At 43.4% G+C, this 22270-nt stretch overlaps 1 protein-coding gene across 1 annotated transcript in view; it reads left to right on the top strand.

Annotated features, from left to right (window-relative positions):
* The window catches only part of LOC127415172 (E3 ubiquitin-protein ligase MIB2-like), a 140746-nt gene that overhangs the window by 106619 nt on the left and 11857 nt on the right, over positions 1 to 22270 (top strand). The window contains exons 12-17 of the mRNA XM_051653791.1: positions 7709 to 7865; positions 9003 to 9157; positions 15429 to 15555; positions 16678 to 16902; positions 18748 to 18926; positions 19380 to 19564. Of these exons, the coding sequence (XP_051509751.1) occupies positions 7709 to 7865; positions 9003 to 9157; positions 15429 to 15555; positions 16678 to 16902; positions 18748 to 18926; positions 19380 to 19564 (1028 nt within the window). The remainder of the gene's footprint in view (positions 1 to 7708; positions 7866 to 9002; positions 9158 to 15428; positions 15556 to 16677; positions 16903 to 18747; positions 18927 to 19379; positions 19565 to 22270) is intronic.

Raw genomic sequence — 22270 nt, 5'->3', positions numbered from 1 at the left:
CTGGGTCTGCCTCCTCCTGGGGCAGCACTTGCAGGTTCACCACCTAGTCCCTAAAGGGGTGGTGGGAACCTTGGGCACATAGCTCGGTCAGGGTCTCAGGATCATGTGAGAGTAACCTGGACCGAACTCCAGGCACGTTTCGCTGACAGAGAACGCTTGCAGGTCACCTACCCTCTTGATAGAAGTGAGCGCAGTCAGGAGGGCAGTCTTCAAGGAGAGTGCCTTATGCTTGGCTGACTGCAAAGGCTCAGAGTGGGCACTCTGTAGACCCTGAAGAACTACAGAGGTCCGATGAGGGAACGAGGCACGGCCTGGAGGGATTCAGCCTCCTGGCACCTCTTAGGAACCTGATGATCAGGTCGTGCTTCCCTAAGGACTTACCGTCGACTGTGTCGTGGTGTGCTGCTATGGCAGCAACATACACCTTCAAGGTGGAAGGGGACAGCCTCCCTTCCAACCTCTCTTGCAGGAAGGAAAGCACTGATGTAACTGCGCATCTCTGGGGGTCTTCCCGACAGGAAGAACACCACTTAGCGAACAGACGCCACTTAAAGGCATACAGGCGCCTCGTAGAGGGAGCCCTAGCCTGAGTGATTGTGTCTACCATCGCAGGTGGGAGACAGCTTAGGTCTTCCGCGTCCCGTCCAGGGGCCAGACATGGAGATTCCAGAGGTCTGGGCATGGGTGCCGGATGGTGCCCCTTCCGTGAGAAAGAAGGTCCTTCCTCAGGGGAATTTGCCAGGGGGGAGCTGTCGCGAGGAGCGTGAGGTCCGAGCACCATGTCTGGGTGGGCCAGTAGGGTGCTACCAGGACGACCTGCTCCTCGTCCTCCCTGACCTTGCACAGGGTCTGTGCAAGCAGGCTCACTGGGGGAAACACATATTTGCAAATGCCAGGGGGCCAGCTGTGTGCCAGCGCGTCTATGCCGAGGGAGGCCTCGGTCAGGGCGTACCAGAGCGGGCAGTGGGGAGGATTCTTGGGAGGCGAACAGGTGCACCTGTGCCTGTCGAATCGACTCCAAATCAGCTGGACCACCTTAAGGTGGAGTCTCCACTCTCCCCTGAGGGTAACCTGTTGTGACGACGCGTCCGCTGTAGTGTTGAGGTTGCCCGGGATGTGACTGGCTTGCAGCGACTTGAGCTGCTGCTGACTGCAGAGGAGGAGACGGCGGGTGAGTTGTGACATACAACGAGAGCGCAAACCACCCTGGCGGTTGACATATGCTACCGTTGTCGTGTTGTCTGTCTGAACTAACACGTGCTTGCCCTGGATCAACAGCCGAAATCTCCGCAGGGCGAGCAGAATTGCCAACAACTCGAGGCAGTTGATGTGCCAATGCAGTCGCGGACCCTTCCAGAGGCCGGCGGCTGTGTGCCTGTTGCAAACTGCACCCCAGCCCGTTTTGGAGGCGTCTGTCATGACCACGACACGCCTGGGGACCAGTTCTAGAGGAACACCTGCCTGTAGGAACGAGAGGTCGGTCCAAGGGCTAAAAAGACGGTGACAGACCAATGTGATGGCCACGCGGTGTGTCCCGTGGCGCCATGGCCGTCTCGGGACTCGAGTCTGGAGCCAGTGCTGAAGCGGCCTCATATGCATCAACCCGAACGGGGTGGCCACCGCCGAGGATGCCATTTGCCCCAGGAGCCTCTGAAGAAGTTTCAGTGGAACAACTGTTCCCTGTTTGAACGCCTTCAAACAGGCCAGCACCGACTGGGCGCGCTCGTTCGTAAGGCGCGCCGTCAAGGAGACTGAGTCCAACTCCAAACCGAGAAAAGAGATGCTCTGAACCGGGAGGAGCTTGCTCTTTTCCCAGTTGACCCGAAGCCCTAGTCGGCTGAGGTGTGAGAGCACCAGGTCCCTGTATGCGCACAACACATCTCGAGAGTGAGCTAGGATTAGCCAGTCGTCGAGATAGTTGAGAACGCGAATGCCCACCTCCCTTAACGGGGCAAGGGCAGTCTCGGCGACCTTCATAAAGATGCGAGGAGACAGGGACAGGCCGAAAAGGAGGATTTTGTACTGATACACCTGACCTCGAACGCGAACCGCAGGAAGGGTCTGTGTCGAGGAAGGATCGAGGCGTAGAAGTACGCATCCTTCAGGTCTACCGCCGCGAACCAATCTTGATGCCGGACGCTTGCCAGAATGTGTTTTCACGTCAGCATCTTGAATGGGAGTCTGTGTAAAGCCTAGTTCAGAACTCACAGGTCCAAGATTGGCCTCAACCCACCGCCTTTTTTCGGTACGATGAAGTAGGGGCTGAAAAACCCCTTCTTCATCCCGGCTGGAGGGACAGGTTCTATCGCGCCCTTCGGTAAAGCGCAAGCCATGCGTCCAAGTTCCATGCAAGGGAGACCAAAGGGACAACGTCATCGGATGTACCGGCAGGTGGGGCCTTGTGGCGGGGCAGAGCTCGAGGTGCCACACCACGTCTTGGCCGTGCTGAGTCTAAGGACATCGAAGCACTTACCTGGCTCCTTGTGACCACCCCCGGAACAGCCTGGGACGGGGGAGGAAGAGGCCTGTCCTTGTGACCCATGGAGACTGTCACATCGGGGGTGGATTTGTGCCACAGCTGGGCCCTCAGGGGCGGGAGACCGCCGCTGGAGCGCCAAACCTGCCAAATGGAGTGGTGGACGGTGGTCGTGATGACGGCCGTACACACTGGATACATGACCCAGGGAACAAGGAAACCGCTCTTGCTGAGCTCTTGAGTACTGCAGCCACTTGGGCATGCAGTGCAAAATGCAAAAGGTAACAAAAAGATGAAGATCTGCTTACCAGCTCCAGAGCAGCGGGTTTCGTTGTCCCTGGGTCGCCCGTCTCAAGGGCGCTTTGAAGCCTTTCACGGGTTCTGGGCGGCTGCGAGACGGGTGGCGTCTGCTTCCTGCGGTGGGCTCCACAGCGGGGCCGGGCCGAAGGGGCGGGCTGCGGTGGAGCCAGTGCAGTCACCGCAGGGGGACGCCCTTGGCGATGAGTAGACGGGGTGCGGGATCTTGAGCCGCGCCGGGGCAGGATATGCCGGCTAGCATCCATCTACTGCTCTACCATTTAGAACTGCTGGGCAAAGTCCTCGACGGTGTCGCCGAATAGGCCCGCCTGGGAAATGGGGGCAGCAAGGAATCGTGTCTTTTCGGCCTCACCCATCTCGACCAGGTTGAGCCAAAGGTGGTGCTCCTGGACCACTAGTGTGGCCGTCATCCGCCCGAGAGACCTCGCCGTGACCTCCGTCGCTCGGAGAGCAAGGTCAGTTGCCGAGCGCAGTTCCTGCATCAATCCCGGGGCGGAACTACCCTCGTGCAGTTCCTTTAGCGCCTTGGTGGACTTGCAGGAGAGCCTTGGCATGCAGGGCGGAGGCGGCTTGTCCAGCGGCACCGTAGGCCTTGGCCGTCAGAGACGACGTAAACCTACAGGCCTTGGATGGGGGCTTTGGGCACCCGCGCCAGGTGGCAGCGCTCTGCGGGCATAGGTGCACCGCGAGCGCCTTTATCCACCGGGGGATTGCCGAATAGCCCTTGGCCGCCCCACCATCGAGGGTAGTGAGGGCGGGGAAGCTGAAAAGATCGGGACCGGGCAGTAAAAAGTTCCTCCCGCAACCTTGTCAATTCTTCATGCACTTCCGGGAAGAAAGGAACGGGGGCGGGGCGTGGCTTTGAGCGGCGCCGCGAGCCCAGGAACCAATCACCGAGCCGTGAGGGTTCAGGGAAGAGCGGTGAAATCCACTCTAACCGACGCTCGCGGCTGCCCGGGAAAGCATGTCGTCATATCCGCGTCAGCCTGTGACTGGGCAATCGACCCCGAAGGGAGGAGCCCAGCTGAGGCTTCTGACTGGACGAGCCCGTTCTCCGATGCTGCGCTCGAGAGCTCATCACTTTCGTGGGCTCCGAATAAGAGGTCGAACTCGCCGTGAGACGAGCTGGCAGACTCACCCGGAAGCCCGATCGGGGCAGACGAGCGTGCTGGGAAATGGGAGGTCCGCGGGGGGATACCCAGCAGAGGCGGTCCCATTGGAGTCCCCAAATCGTCCCCAGTGCAAGCCGCGCTGGCCTCATGCCCGTGGGTAAAAGGACCGAGGCGGGAGCCTCTGGGGTGGCTCGCTTTCTTATGAAGGCGAGCCGCGACCGCAACGTTGCCATGGACATATTCTCACATGACCATCCACGAACGCTGTCTCCGCGTGAGCAGTGCCCAGACATGAAAGACAGTGGTCATGACTGTTAGAAGGCGAGAGATAACGAGCACAACCAGGAATAACACACAATCGGAAAAGCATCTTTAAAAAGACGTTCCGTGTGTGCGCTCTTTTAGAGAAATATATACTCTTTTAGAGGGGAAAAATGCTCTTTCAGAAAATATACTCTCTAGTTTTTCTGCCGAAGCGCCCAGGGGCGTTCTCTGCAGTGCACCAGTGCAGAGGGGGGAGAAGCTGCTGAAATGCGCCGTCAGATACAGCAGAGGTGAATGAACAGTAGTATTCAGCTCAATGAGCATGACCGTTCGGCTCCGAAGAGAAAATCTGAATGAGTGGTTGCATACCAGCTCCTTTTATACCCGTATGTCCATGGGAGTGGCATGCAAATACCACTCGCCAATTTTCATTGGCCCTTTATCAAAGACCAGAGGTGTCTCGGGCTCCCAAGAGTGACCCCTAGTGTCACTACATCGACACCAACGTCGAGTGAGTGACAGATAGGGAACTATTATTTTGACCACTAAAGATAGCTTCACTAATAATCTTCCAGAAATGCCTCACATACTCAGTAAGCCAAAAAGTCTAGAAGAACTTGATGTAATAACAGAAAATATAAATACAGACTTCTCTAGCACTCCTGATAGTGTCGCCCCCTTCGATTAAAGAAATTTAAATAAAAAAGCCCTGCACCATGGTACAATGATCACACTCATGCTCTCAAGAGAGCAGCTCGGAAAGTGGAGCGCAAGTGGAAGAATACAAAATTAGAGGTATTTCGCGGTGCATGGAAGGATAGTGTCTGTAGCTACAGACAGGCACTAAAAGCTGTCAGGTCAGCATATTTTAGCAAACTCATAGAAAATAAACACAAAAATCCTAGGTGTTTATTCAGTACTGTGGCTAAATTGGTTAGGAATAAAGCATCGACTGAACCAGATATTCCATTGCAGCACAATAGTATTACTTCATGAATTTCTTTACTGATAAAATTGAAATAATCAGAAATAAAATTGGAATTATGCAATCAACTGTCACAGCACCTCAGAAAACAGTGTCTCATAATTTTCCTCACAAGCAACTTCAATCCTTCACTGTCATAGGTCATGAAGAGCTAACAAAACTTATCAAAATATCAAAAGCTACAACATGTATGTTAGATCCAATACCAACTAAGCTCTTACAAGAGGTATTCCCTGTAATCTCAGAACCTGTTCTTAATATTATTAACTCCTCGCTATCCTTAGGACATGTCCAAGAAACTTTAAAATGGCAGTTATCAAACCGCTTATTAAGAAGTCACAGCTTGATCCTGGCAAATTGGCTAATTATAGACCAATTTCAAACCTCCCATTTATGTCGAAAATACTCTAAAAGGTAGTGTCCTCCCAACTATGTTCATTTCTACAGAGAAATGGTATAAATTAACAATTTCATCAGGATTTAGGCCCCGTCATTGTACAGAGACTGCACTTATCAGAGTTACAAATGAGTTGCTCTTATCATCTGATTGCAGCTGCATTTCTCTTCTAGTGCTTTTAGATCTTAGTGCTGCCTTTGACATAATAGATCACAGCATTCTCTTGAATAGGCTGGAGAATTATGTTGGCATTAGTGAACTTGCATTAGCTTGGTTTAGGTCCTATTTATCAGACCGCTACCACTTTGTTTGTGTAAACAAGGAAGTGTCAAATCAAACAAAAGTTAAGTATGGAGTGCCACAGGGATCAGTTTTAAGGCCTCTGCTTTTCTCCTTATATATGCTTCCCCTGGGAGATATTATTAGGAATCGTGGAATAAGTTTCCACTGTTATGCCAACAATAACCAACTTTATATTTCTTCTAACCCTAATGAAAATTCACAATTCTCCAAATTAGCAGAGTGTATCAATGAAATAAGATAGGATGGCCAGAAATTTCCTTCTACTCAATTCTGACAAAACAGAGGTACTAATTATTGGACCAGAAACCTCTAAAAATAAGCCGCTAAAATATAATCTGACTCTCGATAGATGTACTGTTACGTCGTCTTCTACAGTGAAGAACTTAGGTGTTATATTTGATAACAATCTGTTCTTTGATAATCAAATTTCCAATGTTTGTAGAACAGCATTCTTCCAAAATGCAGCAGACAGAGTGCTGACTAGAACCAAGAAATATGATCATATTAGCCCCATTTTATCCTCGTTACATTGGCTACTTGTTAAATTTCGTATTAATTTTAAAATTCTGTTATCTACATACAAAGCTTTGAATAGTCTATCTTCACTGTACTTAAGTGACCTTCTGACATGCTGTATTCCGTCATGTTCATTACAATCACAAACTTCTGACCTGTTAATAGTTCCTAGAATATCAAAATCCACAAAAGGAGGTAGATTCTTTTCATATTTGGCTCCTAAAATATGGAATAGTCTCGCTAATACTGTTCGGGATGCAGACACACTCACTCAGTTTAAGTCTAGACTAAAGACTCATCTATTTAGCCAGGCATACACCTAATTTATCCATCAACTCACAATTAGGCTGGTTTAGTTAGGTCTGCTGGAACCAGAAACATCCATTATGATTTATAACACTGCATAAAATTGAATGGCATCTACGCTAATATTAATATTTTTGTTTCCATGTCTCAGTCTTGGGATTCATATCCCGAGGTTACCAGAGCCAACCAGATCTAGCTCCGTTCCTGCTTGGTGTCGGACTCCACTGCTATGTGAGTGATGGCGACAAACTACAGCCGGTGCTAGCCAGACATCACTTCAGTATTTATCAAAGGACTTCAGAGAATGAACTGATGCCAACTCCAACTGTAAGACATGGGATACTTCATATGCCACTGCCTGAACCTTGGACTTAGGATGGACCCCACCGAACCTCACCGAAATGACCTGCTGGTTGAACAGGGTTGCACCTCACTGATCTCTGCCTGCATCACCTTTGTCTATTGATGGACTACACTCTTGAAATGAAATACATAGTCTATCATTTAATTTTCAACAAAAGCCTTCATCAGCCAACTAACAAAGGACAGTGCATCTATGAGAATTTCTGCAGTTAATCCAGGATGAACTTCAAAGACATACATTTTCCTCAAGACTGATGATGATATAGTACATGTGTAATGTTCTTACACTTTGAAATGTTATAAACATGTTTTGCTGTGTTTATTATGGTAATGCTGTGTATGTTTATAATAGAGGTTTAATCACAGAAACATCTCCCACTGTCATCTATCGTTCACAATCATATGTGGTCTGTAGATTTGTGAAAGTTAAAAACACATTAAATGCCAACCTCAACTAATCAAACACAAAACATTCCTCGTGCTTGATATCATAACTGAATTATTTGTCAGGTTCAAGCCTTTCTTTGTTGTTTATGATAATTTATTTCTCACAACTTCAGAAAGAAACTTTTTGTGTTGTCTGTGCTACAGTTACACACTGTTGTCTCATTTGATTTACATTTTAATAATGCATGTTTTGTGCTGTGTTTGTTTGTGTGTGTGTGTAGGAATCAGGCAGAGATTGCGCGCCTGCTGCTCAGTAAAGGAGCCAGTGTGAATCTGTTGAATAACTCCATGTGTACAGCTCTGCACATCGCCGTCAATAAAGGCTTCACAGATGTCGTGAGAGTACTGACAGAACACTCCGCTGACATCAACCTGCAGGTGAAACATACTACACACATTTACAACATTTACTACTTAGAAGGCGTGGCATAATATGACATTTACCTTTGTTTATCCAACAAGCAACTTTTAGATATGTAAAAAGAAGTGTTGAAAAGCTGTGCATTTCAGTTTTATCTTGTCATGGCTGATGTTTCCATTGAAATACAATACATAAAAATGAAGTAAATATAAAAGTCTGTACATTTAAATATGTAGTTAATAATATTCAGGAACTGTATCTAAATGTATTAAGGGGCAATAAATAAATACTAATGCAACAGACTGTAAAAATGGTCATTTATTCATTGTAAGTCGCAGGACCTTTTAGATGAAAACAAAAACATGATGAGGTTATTATGCCTTTACTTATCAATACAACATTTTACTATGTGTGTTAACCCATTCATAATGTGAAGATTTTCCCCCAAAATCAGCCAGAAAATGTGGGAAAAAAGTCTGCAGATTCCATCTGGGCCTGTGTATGATTGCGGGGCACAGACTAACACTTTTGTAAATGCACTTGAGGTTCAAAGTATTTTTCATATTAATTTGACACATGTCTGGTACAAAAATGTGGTCTGGTTTCATGAATACAGTGTGAACTTTTTTCATTATCTAGCTGGAAAGAAGTGAAGTGAAATGTTACTATGTACCCCATAGGCAGCGGATGTTGTAACAAGACCATATGACATATGCTTAAAATCCCCCTCTAACATCTGTATCTGATCTAATTAAAATTAATAGAATTAATAGAAGATCAAATAAATACTTTTTCTGTACACAGTGTTGGTATGGCAACAGTTAAACGAATTAAATTTCATCATACCAGTTTGTTCGTAAACTCTTAAACCATGTGTGTTAGTTTATGCCCCGCTCTTCCCTACTTTGGGAATGCAAAACCCTTTCATGTAGTGTTCACTTTTGTGTAATCCCAAATAAATTTTTAACATTGCAGTTAATTATTAAAAGTTATTGACACAGAGTTAAATCTAAATTGGTAATTAGAAGGTCCCATACTCAAACATCAAAAGAACTGGATGCCCTATTGTGTGAAGAGACCTTAATTTTACCCAGCACTACAAGACAACATTTGGACGTGGAAGATCATTGATTGAGTGAATGTTGTGTCGTCAGGATTCGTATGGAGATACACCGTTACATGACGCCATCGCTAAAGACTTCAGAAGCATCATTGAGATTCTCACTGTGGTGCCCAACATTGATTTCACCCAGCAGAACAACCGTGGCTTTAACCTGCTGCATCACGCCGCCCTCAAAGGAAACAAACTGTGAGTGTACAAGGAAAATACCTGCAGATACTTAATTCTCATGTCCATTAAGTGTCCAAATAGGTTATTCAATGTGTATTTGGATTCATATGTGATGTGTTTATGTGGTCTTCTTCTGGTTTCCTTGATCTTTTGCATCTGATACTTCCAGATCACAGCTAGATGAACTGTAGTGACATGTACATCACATCCTGAATGTTGCATTTCCTGTGGGCTGCAGCAGTCAGTGGTGGATATTTCTCTTCTGCTGCTCGACATGATCTATGGCACACACACCCACACACACACATCTCTTCCACCGGCACGAGAATACTGACCCAGATTATTTCTCAACACTGACACAGTTCACTTAAACTGCCACAGGGACACACTACCATCACACACACACACACACACACACACACACACACACACACACACACACACACACGCACGCATGTTGTCACACTTAATGTGATTTACACAAGTAGGACGTGTTCCTGGATCTACATTCCAGTCAACCAATCAGATTTCAGGATAATATTTATGGTAAGAGTTCGGCCTGGAGTTACGGGTTTATCCACTAGGACTGTCACAATTATGACATTTTGGCTGGCAATTTACTGTCATAATTGCATTAATATACAATTATAATAACAAATAACAATAATGATAATAACTGAAATGGAACAATTTAATTATCTATTTCGTCTGTTACAGTGCAAGTTTAATTCACATACTGTAAACATACACAAGTCATTTATTCACACTGAATGTGGAAACATACAATATATGGTTTTTTAAAGTCTTTATAAACTAACATAATTTATAATATTTATATTATATAAATGTATTGTATATACAGTATATATTTATACCATGGTCTGTTCTAATACTCGATTCTGATTGGCTGTGCATTAAAACTGTTTAATGCACAGGTAGTTCCAGTCAGTTTTAATCACCGTTCTATATTAATGCACCTTCTCTGCTGTCCCACGTAATGACACATTGTGAGAGTTTTATGCAAATATAGTCTCAGATCTGGGATTAACCGTCACATCACAAAACAACTTCATCAAGTCATGCAGTGCCGTGTTTAAATCAATTGTGAAGCACTCACCTAAAACGTTTGTTAGGAAAGTCTTTCTCTGTCTGACAAGATGATTTATGTTGTAATATGATAAATATTCATCTAAAATGTCTGCCCTACTCAACATGTGCACCTGTAACCGCTAGAGGGCACCCCGCGATCACGCATCGCTGACTGAACCTCTGAATGGAGACGTTTTTTGCGGTTTAGTAATCGTGCAAGGCCACATCGTGATTTCATTCTTAATCCGTTCAATTGTGTAGTAATAATGGATACCATATTGATGTCTCAGAGTTCAAGAGGATTTTCTCCTTATCATGAACAGTAAGTGACACTTTTACAACTGTCACATCAGCAACGGCGCTCTTCCTCATTATTGTGAAAATGACAACGAATAGGAATTGAATTATACATGTTCTCAGGAGTGCCAACCCTTCTACATTATGTTGCTTTATTATATCTGGATTGAGTATTTATATTCAAAGTTTTTAAAGAGTGTTTGGTCTCCAAAAAAACTATATTATCGCACTACTATATCTCTGTGTCTGATTTAAAATAGACAAAACTCTAGATCTAACAACCTGTAGGTAAAGTTAACCATTATTTTTAATTCTTCCCGTCCAAATTTGCGCTGCATTAATTAATGACAGCTTTAACTAATCAATGCTAGCAAGTGACCATGGTATAAGCAGGATAATCCATGGCTAGGTGTGCATTAAACAATTTTAAATGCACTTTGCGGTGCATGGTTCTTCGTCTCCACGTCGTGCATTTAAAATGGTTTAATGCACACCTAGCCGTAGATTAGCCCTTTTATATATATATTTAATTAGGGCTGGGAAATTTAACTCATTAATTTCTGCGATTAATATTTGACTGTTAAACACGTTAGAAACATTAACGTAAAAAATGCAGTTTCCATTTTTTTTTTACTTCCTAAAACTTCACTAATGTTATCCCCACTTCCTGTGGCTAAAATAGGCATACATAAATTTCCAGGAGATACACGCTCGACTCAACTGCACATCCTAGCACAGAAAATTGTGTTTCAGAAACTTTCCTCCATAAACAGTTTCATATTTTATTGTCTGACAGCATTGAATCAAACAAGTTTTTGCCAGGTGCTCTGTGCCACACATGGAAAACATTATTCCAACATTAATATCAGAAATTAATTGAATGCACAGGTGTGTACATTTGTTTGGTTTGACTCTTTCAATATACACAAGATATCAGGGTGAATCTCATGAAACCAGTCATATTTCGCCCCAAAATGGAAAGATTTTTTTGCATTTGCATTATTTTCATCACAATTAAGCACATTTCACCCCAAATTCTCATTAATCTAATGTGAAAAATTATGATGAGGTTACATTATTTAATATGTTAAGCATTTACAGTTGAAGTCAGAAGTTTACATACACTTAGGTTGAAGTCATTAAAACTCATTTTTTAACCACTCCACAGATTTAATATTAGCAAACTATAGTTTTGGCAAGTTGTATTTGTGCATGACACGAGTAATTTTTCCAACAATTGTTTACAGACAGATTGTTTCACTTTTAATTGACTATATCACAATTCCAATGAGTCAGAAGTTTACATACACTAAGTTAACTGTGCCTTTAAGCAGCTTGGAAAATTCCAGAAAATTATGTCAAGCCTTTAGACAATTAGCTTCTGGTAGGAGGTGTACTGTATTGGAGGTGTACATGTGGATGTATTTTAAGGCCTACCTTCAAACTCAGTGCCTTTTTGCTTGACATCATGGGAAAATCAAAAGAAATCAGCCAAGACCTCAGAAAAAAAAAATTGTGGACCTCCACAAGTCTGGTTCATCCTTGGGAGCAATTTCCAAACATCTGAAGGTACCACGTTCATCTGTACAAACAATAGTATGCAAGTATAAACACCATGGGACTATGCAGCCATCATACTGCTCAGGAAGGAGACGCATTCTGTCTCCTAGAGATGAACGTAGTTTGGTGCGAAAAGTGCAAATCAATCCCAGAACAACCGCAAAGGACCTTGTGAAGATGCTGGAGGAAACAGGTAGACAAGTATCTATATCCACAGTGGAACGAGTCCTATATCGACAACCTGAAAGGCTGCTCAGAAAGGAAGAAGCCACTGCTCCAAAACCACCATAAAAAAGCCAGACTACAGTTTGCAAGTGCACATGGAGACAAAGATCTTACTTTTTGGAGAAATGTCCTCTGGCATAAAAGCATACCTCCAAAGTTGGGGCAAAATGGCTTAAGGACAACAAAGTCAAGGTATTGGAGTGGCCATCACAAAGCCCTGACCTCAGTCCGATAGAAAATGTGTGGGCAGAACTGAAAAAGCGTGTGAGAGCAATGAGGACTACAAACCTGACTCAGTTACACCAGTTCTGTCTGGAGCAAAATTCCAGCAACTTATTGTGAGAAGTTTGTGGAAGGCTACCCAAAATGTTGACCCAAGTTAAACAATTTAAAGGCAATGCTACTAAATACTAACAAAGTGTATGTAAACTTCTGACCCACTGGGAATGTGATGAAAGAAATAAAAGCTGAAATAAATCATTCTCTCTACTATTATTCTGACATTTCACATTCTTAAAATAAAGTAGTGATCCTAACTGACCTAAGACAGGGAATGTTTTCTATGATTAAATATCAGGAATTGTGAAAAACCGAGTTTAAATGTATTTGACTAAGGTGTATGTAAACTTCTGACTTCAACTTTACATGTGTCAACATGTAACATGACCCAGAGCAATAGACAGTCATTCATTGGATTTGTCACTTCATATTTGCTCTTTATTCCTATACAGTATGTACTTTAAGAGATAGTTCACCTAAAAACAGCTATTGTAATTTACTTACCCTCATTCCAAACCCACATAGCTTTCTTTCTTCTGTAAAACACAAAAGGAGATGTTAGGCAGAAAGTTCACTTCAGTCACCATTCATTTTCAATGTATGGAAAACAGATGCAATAAAAGTGAATGGTAACTGCAGCTAATGTTCTGCCTAACATCTCCTGAAAATGTTGTACTACAAAGAAGAGCTGATAAAGGGATATTTATTCTCTCATCATTACTCGTGTTGTTCCAAACCCGTATTAATTTCATTATCATGGAACTCAAAAGGAGAAATTTTGTACTAGTCAAAAACAGCAATCAAGCTTCAAAAAGGACACAAAAGCACCATAACAGCATCATAAAAGTACTACATGCAACTTATTAGGGGACATGTTTTTTAAAATATAACTTTTTAATAGTGAATTACTTTTGAACCGTTTGTCCTACACGCACAAATCATATATCCTCTGAGTCAAGAAATCTAAACAATGGCTATTTTTGGCCATAACATTTTAACCGTTTGTCATGAGTTTGGTGTTTTTGGTTATCTTGGGTCATACAGAATCTGTTAATACCTATTTTTACATATGGCCTGTCCACCATTTTAAATTACAAGCCCCCCCCCCAAAAACCCTGTATCTCACCAACAGTTTGGCGTATCAAAACACACCGTGCTCTGAATTGACCTGAGCAGTTTGGGTACAGCACCACCTAGTGTTAAAATATTACATACAAGTCTTTGTAAATTTAGAAATCTTTGACATAAATTTATGATTCTGATCTCTTCAGATTCATTGTTTCATACTGAATATCATGATACTAATCTTTTCATAGTTTGTGATACTTTCATTGATTTTCATTTTTATCTGCTGTTTTGAACCAGTCTGGCCAAAAATGTGATCTCAGTGATTTGGACCGTGGGATGATTGTTGGTGTCAGATGGGCTGGTTTGAGTATTTCTGTAACTGCTGATCTCCAGGATTTTCACACACAACAGTTTCTAGAATTTACTCTGAATGGTGCCAAAAACAAAAAACATCCAGCGAGCGGCAGTTCTGTGGATGGAAACGCCTTGTTGAGGTCAACAGAGAATGGCCAGACTGGTTTGAACTGACAAAGTCTACGGTAACTCAGATAACTGCTCTGTACAGTTGTGGTGAGAAGAATAGCATCTCAGAATGATATTCTGAGATGCAGGTTGGCGCTGTTTTGGCGAGGAGGACCTACACAATATCAGGCAGGTGGTTTTAATGTTGTGGCTGGTCGGTGTATGTGTGTATGTATATATATATATATATATATATATATATATATATATATATATATATATATTTAGCTGAAAGAGTAATTCAGACAAATACATTTAGCTTAATATAATTTTCAGTTTTCATGTCAAAAGTTTGGCGAGTAAAAAAATGTCAATAGTGATTCTTAGTCCAATGTGACTGTAAAGGGTTGGGTGGTACTGTCTGTTTCATCAACCAATGGTAAATGGAGGGAAACCAGCTTAATGAACCAACCCGTGAGAAGAAAATCTCTGATATGGGTTTTTGTAGCAATGTGTGTATGTGTTTTTTTTGGAATCAAGGTCAGTACTACAAGCAGATTAGTAACATGGCCAATTAGACTGACACACGACTGGGAGTCTGACCAGATGCGCTTCGACACACACACACACACACACACACACACACACACACACACACACACATATATGGTGTAGAGCTGCTGAATCCTGATAGACATCTGCTTAAACAACTGCACACACTTCAAAACATTGATAATTCACCTCACACACACACAGCAGCAGTTTTTCATCACATATTACACAACTCTCTGGAATATTTCAGATTATTTTGATTGGTCAATCGCAGCATTCTGCAGTCAAATATATTTTTTAATAATGAGTGCAAAAGTGTCTAAATGACCGTTGTCCCAAACAACTGATTTCTCTTGTATCACTCCACACTCTCTTTTTTTCAACTCAAATCAATACGTCAAGATACATTTTTTTGCTAAGTAGCCATGTAACAAACGTGATAATATATATTCTCACATTTTCAGACATTTGTGCAAAATAAACCCCTGACGCAATGTGTGAAATGTATTCATGTTTCACTCGTCTCATTCACTTCAGTAAGAACATTTCTAGAAGAAAAATGGATATAAATATAGAATGTAAATATCTAAACTTCTTGGAGTAAATCTTAAGTCTTGGAATAATATTGCTGATATCCTGGATGTCATTTGAGGCTAACTCTTTGTGTATTTCTGTGTGTGTGTGTGTGTGTGTGTGTGTGTGTGTGTTTGTGTGTGTGTGTGTGTGTGTGTGTGTGTGTGTGTGTGTGCACCTCCAGAGCAACTGAAATGATCTTGGCACGAGCACGACAGCTGGCTGACATTAAGAAGGAAGATGGTTTCTCTGCACTGCATCTGGCCGCCTTGAACAACCACCGTGATGTAGCCGAGATACTCCTCAAAGAGGTGTGAAGGACCTTAAATCAATTTACCAGGGATCAAATAAAACGTTCCACACAATATCTGTGACATGCTGTCGATTACCACAGAACATAATTTCCAACTCGTCTCTCATTTTGTAAAAGTAAACAAACAAACAAATAAAACACATTTACAGTAATGCACTTATAATGGAAGTCTATGGGGCAAGTGTGCAGCACTGTGAATAAACCTTTAAAATATGCAACTGTCTCGCTGTTTTAAAAGTATAAGCAAAACAGTTAAATATACAAGTGTTAAACGCATGAGATTGATATGATGGAATCATTAACCCATCCTGTCTATGTGAATTTTACCCAACTTTTCAACTCACGTCATGATCAGTTAGAAAAGTAGACCCAGAAACTTTCGCTTTGGATATCAGGAAAGGATGTTAGGTAATGCATCTCTGAATCTGTAAAGCACTGTTTACATGGAGCTGACTTCAACAAACAGGAGATACATTAGAAACACTACACCAGATGTTCATCCACACAGAAAGGTACAGTAGTACCACCTCAAAAGGACGATTTAGACATGCTTTCAACACAAATAATAACCGCACATTTTTCCTCTAAAACCATCTTGCACCATAGACATCCATTGTAAGTGCGTTACTGAAAACATTTCTACATGTCACAGTAGAGTTTTCAGTCAATGTGTGGGGCTTGTTAAATTAGTGTTGTGACATAATGGAAATTATAATATCACTATTATCACTTGCTTGAACAAGAGTCATACCCTACGTTCATTTTGTTTCCTAAACGCAACCATTTTTTGTCTCATGTCACTGGAAAGCTTAAAGTATACTTCCATTTTGATGCGAACGCTTAACATCAGCCGTCGAACGCGAGCCTGTCAAATTATACTCCATATAACTGTGCACACATTCACAGGCGGCCGGCAGATGCACGCTACGACTGATAAGAGATACTGCACTATTTATCTTTATATAGTCTTTATACTTAATTTATATTTGTCTACAAAACTCATTTGAAGTATTTAAGTATAAGCTTTTGAATCAAATGGTTTTTTAAGATCATGAGAAACTGATCTTAAATTCAGTCAAGTGTGTATTTTTAACCTGATTGTTCACTTTTTCCTGTTTAGGGTCGCTGTGACATCAACATCCGTAACAATCGTAATCAGACGCCACTGCAGCTGGCCGTGACTCAGGGTCATGTGGCTCTCTTGACCCTGCTGGTGACAGAGGGTGCGGACGTGAACGCGGAGGATGAGGATGGAGACACGGCCATGCACACAGCACTCAGCAGACAGCAGCTGACCACCGTCATGAGCAGCAGCGAGGGCGAGGGATCCGTTCTGTACAGCAGGGTGAGAACAAGAGGGGGTTTTATTAATGACAAGCAAAACTACAAGAAAACATTGCCGTTAACTGATATGAAAATACTCTAAAATATAATTTCATGACCCCAAAACTTACTGAAATGAAAATAAAATGATCTTGTTTTAGTTTTTGATAGGGCTGTCAATCGATTAAACATTTTAACCTGCTGAGACCCAAGCATAACTGCTGTGTGCATTTTCCATTTCCCTTTTTGATTTGTAACTAGTAGCACCTAATAAACAAGCAAAAAATAAAAAATAATAATAATTCTAGAGCAAATAGTTTTCCTAAAAATTTATGTCCACATATGTGGACAGCGAGACTACATTGTGAAATTTTAAATAACACTAAGCTATAGAAAGTCAGATTTTTTTCATCACATTGTTTATTATGTTTCCAGGAGTGTTGATTATTCATGTTTTTGAGATGTTACAGACAATAGATCAGAAATTAGCATAATTAATTCTGATTTAAAGTAATGTCCAACATCATCCAATCACTGCCAACCATGTTAAAATAAAATGATACATGATAAATTCTGAATCTATGTACTGATTATCATTGTCACATGTCTGTCAAACATGTTGAGTGATCCAAACATCATCTGCAGCCTGAAACTGAACTTTTGATCTGATTTTAGGAGTGAATGCACTTAGATGCATAGAGAGATATAGGATGCTCCCTTGCTCCCTATTTAGTGAATGACTTAACCTCCAGTGTGCTGTCTGACTGCACTGGTCTCAGAACAGTTTGAAATGCACCTTAACTCTATATAAAGCCTCTGAAAGCAACATTTTCCAGCTTTTGGATGAACTCATTTATTCTCAGTGTGATAATGCACAGTAAATATAGGAATGCATTTACTAATGTTAATGAACAGAATCATATTGTACAGTGATAACAAAATAAAATATAATAAAATGTATATTAAAATGAAGCTAAATGATCCAGAGATGTGTTTGTTGAAACATGTTTTTTCTACTTTTGAGGAAATGCGGTGTGAGTTTCCACATATGTGGACATCATGTTTATCAGCGTGCTGACTCGTGAAAAATGAATGGATTTTTTAAATGCGGCATATCAAACGAAACTATATTCTCTCCTCTTTACAACCAAACAGGTTTCAATCAAAAAACTTTGAGATATTTCTTACCACAGGCACTTTTGTTGACGCTGCTTCTGTAGGAGCGCTTCACAGAAATCAACAGCATGCTGTTGTGTCACGTCACGTTTAACCCTTAAATGACAGTCTAGAGTCTTGTTCATTTACATTATGCATTGCGTATAGCGAAGCAAAAATATAGCGAAGCCAACATGTCCAGCATGTGGATGCGGGGTCGCATGAGGTTTATCAAATATTTAATAAGCACATATAAATCAAAATTGGCTGAGAAAGATCCCCAAATAGAGATAATCCAATATATAATAATAATAATCAAATTAAGTATAAATATAATAATCAGATCGTTCAAAGACATTACCTTATTATGGCTAAAAATGATTGTGAATTATCAATTTCAATAGCCACAAAAAAGTGGCTTTACCTTACAAAATCATGAAGATGGAATTTCACGCTTAAATTGCTCCATTGGCAGGAAAATGTCTTGTTACATATGGTTAAGGGGCATGATTTGTGTTAATTACACATTATTTTCATATAATTAATTGCACTGAATTAATGCGTAAAATCAACTAAATTAGTTTTTGATACACAGTTTATTATAAAATTTGAACTCACCTTTAGTTAACATGAAAATGCCACTAGACAGTGGCAACTCAACAGAGTTGTCTGGATGATGATGATGAGAAAGATTGTTTGTGTGTGTGTTAAGTTGTGTAGCTCAGGTCTGATGGGGAACACAGAGCTGAATGTTGGTGCCGCTATTGCTTGCTTCCTGGCACAGGAAGGGGCTGATATCAGTTATGCCAATCATAAAGGTAAAAGTCCTCTGGACCTGGTGACGGACAGCACTGTACAACAACTCATCAGGAGCTTCTCCGAGAAACACAGGTGTGTGTGTTTGTGTGATTTGTACAGATTTGTACTTGCCCTGCCAGTATTTTCACCAGTGTTGTGGAGTAGTTATCTGAAAGTAGTGACACTACTAACTTAACTACGGTACATGTTTCAGTAACGTGACAGTAGTTCAGTTTTATCCACAATAGTGTGCACTTCCAGCAAGTAGCACTGTAGTGTCACAAAACACTTCATTTGTCACATTATATTGTGAACACAGCAGTGGAGTCGAGGAAGTAATCAAGGAAGTAATCAAACACACCAAAACCAAATATTTACGTTGCTAGGTGTAAAGACACATGATCAACAAATGTAAGATCATCCATCCTGATATGTATTAATGCGTTTCTCTATTGCTGTGGTGTTCACTGTTCACTGATTTCACAACTCATTCATCAGTAAATATCAGAACAGGTGTGAATGTGATGTGTGTTTGTGTCTGTTAAGACTTCAAGCGGTCACGTGTGGGACGGGTATGAGCAGCAGCAGTCTGAGGCGGGTTCACACTACACCCAACACCATGACGAACCTGGCCATGCCCAGTGTGACGGGCCCCAGCGAGTGCCTCATCTGCTCTGAGCTTGCGCTCCTCGTGCGCTTCTCTCCTTGTCAACACAGCGTCACATGCGAGGGTGAGATCACACATGCACACACACACACACACACACACACACACACTCCAAAAAGGACAAGTTAATAGGAATCAACATATGAGCAAACATACAGTATTGTCCACATATGCGGATCTGTTCCAAACTCTAGGAAGCTGTCTATCTAGAAGTTTTTTTTAGGTGTCATACGCCTGATGGCTACACCAAAAGTTAGGAAGCATTTCTGGACTGTCTTATATAGGGTTCCAATTCTTATGGAAAACCTGGAAATATCAGGGAATTTTCTGATTGTGATTCTAGGCCTGGAAAAGTCATGGATATTAAACAAATCTTTAAAGTCATGAAAAATAATTTTGAATGTACATTTTTCTAGTTTTCTTCTGCTCTAAAAATATCTCATCAGCTAGATGTTGCTCGTGTCGAGTAAAACTGGTTCACGACAGATTTAGTGGAAATTTTCATCCAATATGGTAAACATGTTGATTATATTTAGGCTGGGAAAAATACATTAATTTCTACATTTAATAGTTGACTGTTTAACATGTTTTAAAAATTAACACAATCCATTATCTGTTTTTTTTTTTTTTTACTTCCTGAAAACATCTTGGTTACTTTCATAACCTCCGTTCCCTGTTGGAGGGAACGAGACGTTGTGTCGATGCAGTGACACTAGGGGTCACTCTTGGGAGCCCCAAACACCTCTGATCTTTGAGAAAAGGCCAATGGGAATTGGCGAGTGGAATTTGCATGCCACTCCCCCGGACATACGGGTATAAAAGGTGCTGGCTCGCAACCACTCATTCGGGTTTTGTGCTGAGGAGCCAAGACACGGTCCCGGTCATTTCAGCAGGTAGTTCAGTGTTGTGGCAGGAGGGACACAATGTCTCATTCCCTCCATCAGGGAACGGAGGTTACGAAACTAACCAAGAGGTTCCCTATCTGTCACTCACTCGATGTTGTGTCTATGTAGTGACACTAGGGGTCCCTATACAAAACACCACAATAGGCTGAACTGTGTTTCGTGGACTGGCAGTGCGAGATGGGCAGACCACTGTGTGCCTCTTAGTCAGCGCACCTGGCTGTCACGTAACCTCCCCCAACGCTCCTACGAGTGTCGTATGGTCTCCTGCACCTCAGGGACAAGTCGACTGCCCAAAAAAATGGGGACAGGCTAGCCCAGCCGTGGCCTCTTCTCCTCTTTTCTCTCCCAAAAAGAGTGGAAATCATTTATCGACTGGGGCCATAAGTGTCTGCGTCGGGGGGGGGGGGTGTCACTCCCAAGGGGAAGACACCACGGAGACCACACCCTGTCAGAGGGGGAGGAAATTGTGTGGAAATATGTCACATGGTCTTACCGAGTCTTGTCGGCTGTGTCTCATGTGGAGAATCCCCGTGGTAGGTCCTACCCAGGGGAGGAGGAGCTCTACAAACACGGTGACCAGGGGCAGAGGGGCCTCTGCCCAAGGAAGACGCGGATTCACCAACGGGGGAACCATCTCGCGGAAGATACATCACACAGGGTTACAAATGGGTAACCAGCGCATATGGAGCACCTACCACAGTACAGGGCCAAGTTAGCACACGTACTGGGCCGGCAACGAGTTTCTCCGCAAACTCGCCTGTCACAGAGCTAAAGAGGAAGGACATCCAGGGTTCACGACTTCGTGAACACGACTGAGGGTGAAAAGCGCACATCTTCGCCTCCGGGAGGGGAAAGGCGCTATATGCAAGTGGTACACCCGGCCAGCTGTCCTGCAACTTACCTTCTCGTACCTGACAACACACGGGATGAGACCGGCTCAACCTGGAGATTGTAAAACCTCACGAAGGTGTTGGGTGTTTCCCAGCCCGCTGCTCTGCAGATGTCTGCTAAAGAGGCGCCATTGGGCTGAACAAACAGCGACAGATCGCCGTGATGCCCACGTGATGTGCCCCATGGCGCCATGCCCATTTCGGGACTCAAGTCTGGAGCCAGTGCTGAAGCGGTCTCATATGCATCAAGGGTTGAGATCTCCGCACGCAGGGCAGTGACGCTCTTGCCCTTCACCGAGGTGAAGTGGACGCCGTTGAACCTGGGCGGACGCCTGGCGAACTGGATCGCATAGCGGAGTCGGATGGTCTGGGTCAGCCATCGCGATGGGCTGTAGAGGCAAGCCATGCCTCCAAACTCTGGGCGAGGTGGACCAAGGGGACAATCACGTCAGACGTACCGGAGGGTGGGGTCTCGCAGCGTTGAGCGGGCTCGAGCCCCAAACCTGTGGCCGTGCTGAGTCTGGGGACGTTGAAGCACTTACCTGGCTCCGGATACCCACCATAGGACCGGTCAGGGAGGGGGGAGGAGGGAAGTCGTCCCCGTAGTCCGTGAAAACCACCCTGGTGTGGGTATGTTTGTGCCACAGCTGGGCGCACTGGGGCAGGTTGCCCGCCTCCGGGGTGCCATGCCTGCCGTAAAGGGGCGGTGTCCAGCGGTCGTGATAACAACGGCTCTGAGCACCGGTTGTGTGACCCAGGAGATGTGGAAACCGTGCTTTTGTTGAGAACGTGGTTACCGCAGCCCTCTGGGCATGCGGCGAAATCAACAGAAAAGGAAACAAAAGATTCTCCTCCCGGCCCTCCACCGGGGGATGGAGTGGTCTGTTCACCATCTCCAGTGCAGCGGGTCTCCTTGTCCCTGGGTCGCCTCCTCGGGTTCTTAGCGGTGGGCCGTGAGACGGGGTGTCTGCTTCT

Source organism: Myxocyprinus asiaticus, chromosome 24, assembly GCF_019703515.2.
Source record: "Myxocyprinus asiaticus isolate MX2 ecotype Aquarium Trade chromosome 24, UBuf_Myxa_2, whole genome shotgun sequence".
Lineage (NCBI taxonomy): Eukaryota > Metazoa > Chordata > Actinopteri > Cypriniformes > Catostomidae > Myxocyprinus > Myxocyprinus asiaticus.
This window is presented reverse-complemented; position numbering and strand designations above follow the sequence as displayed.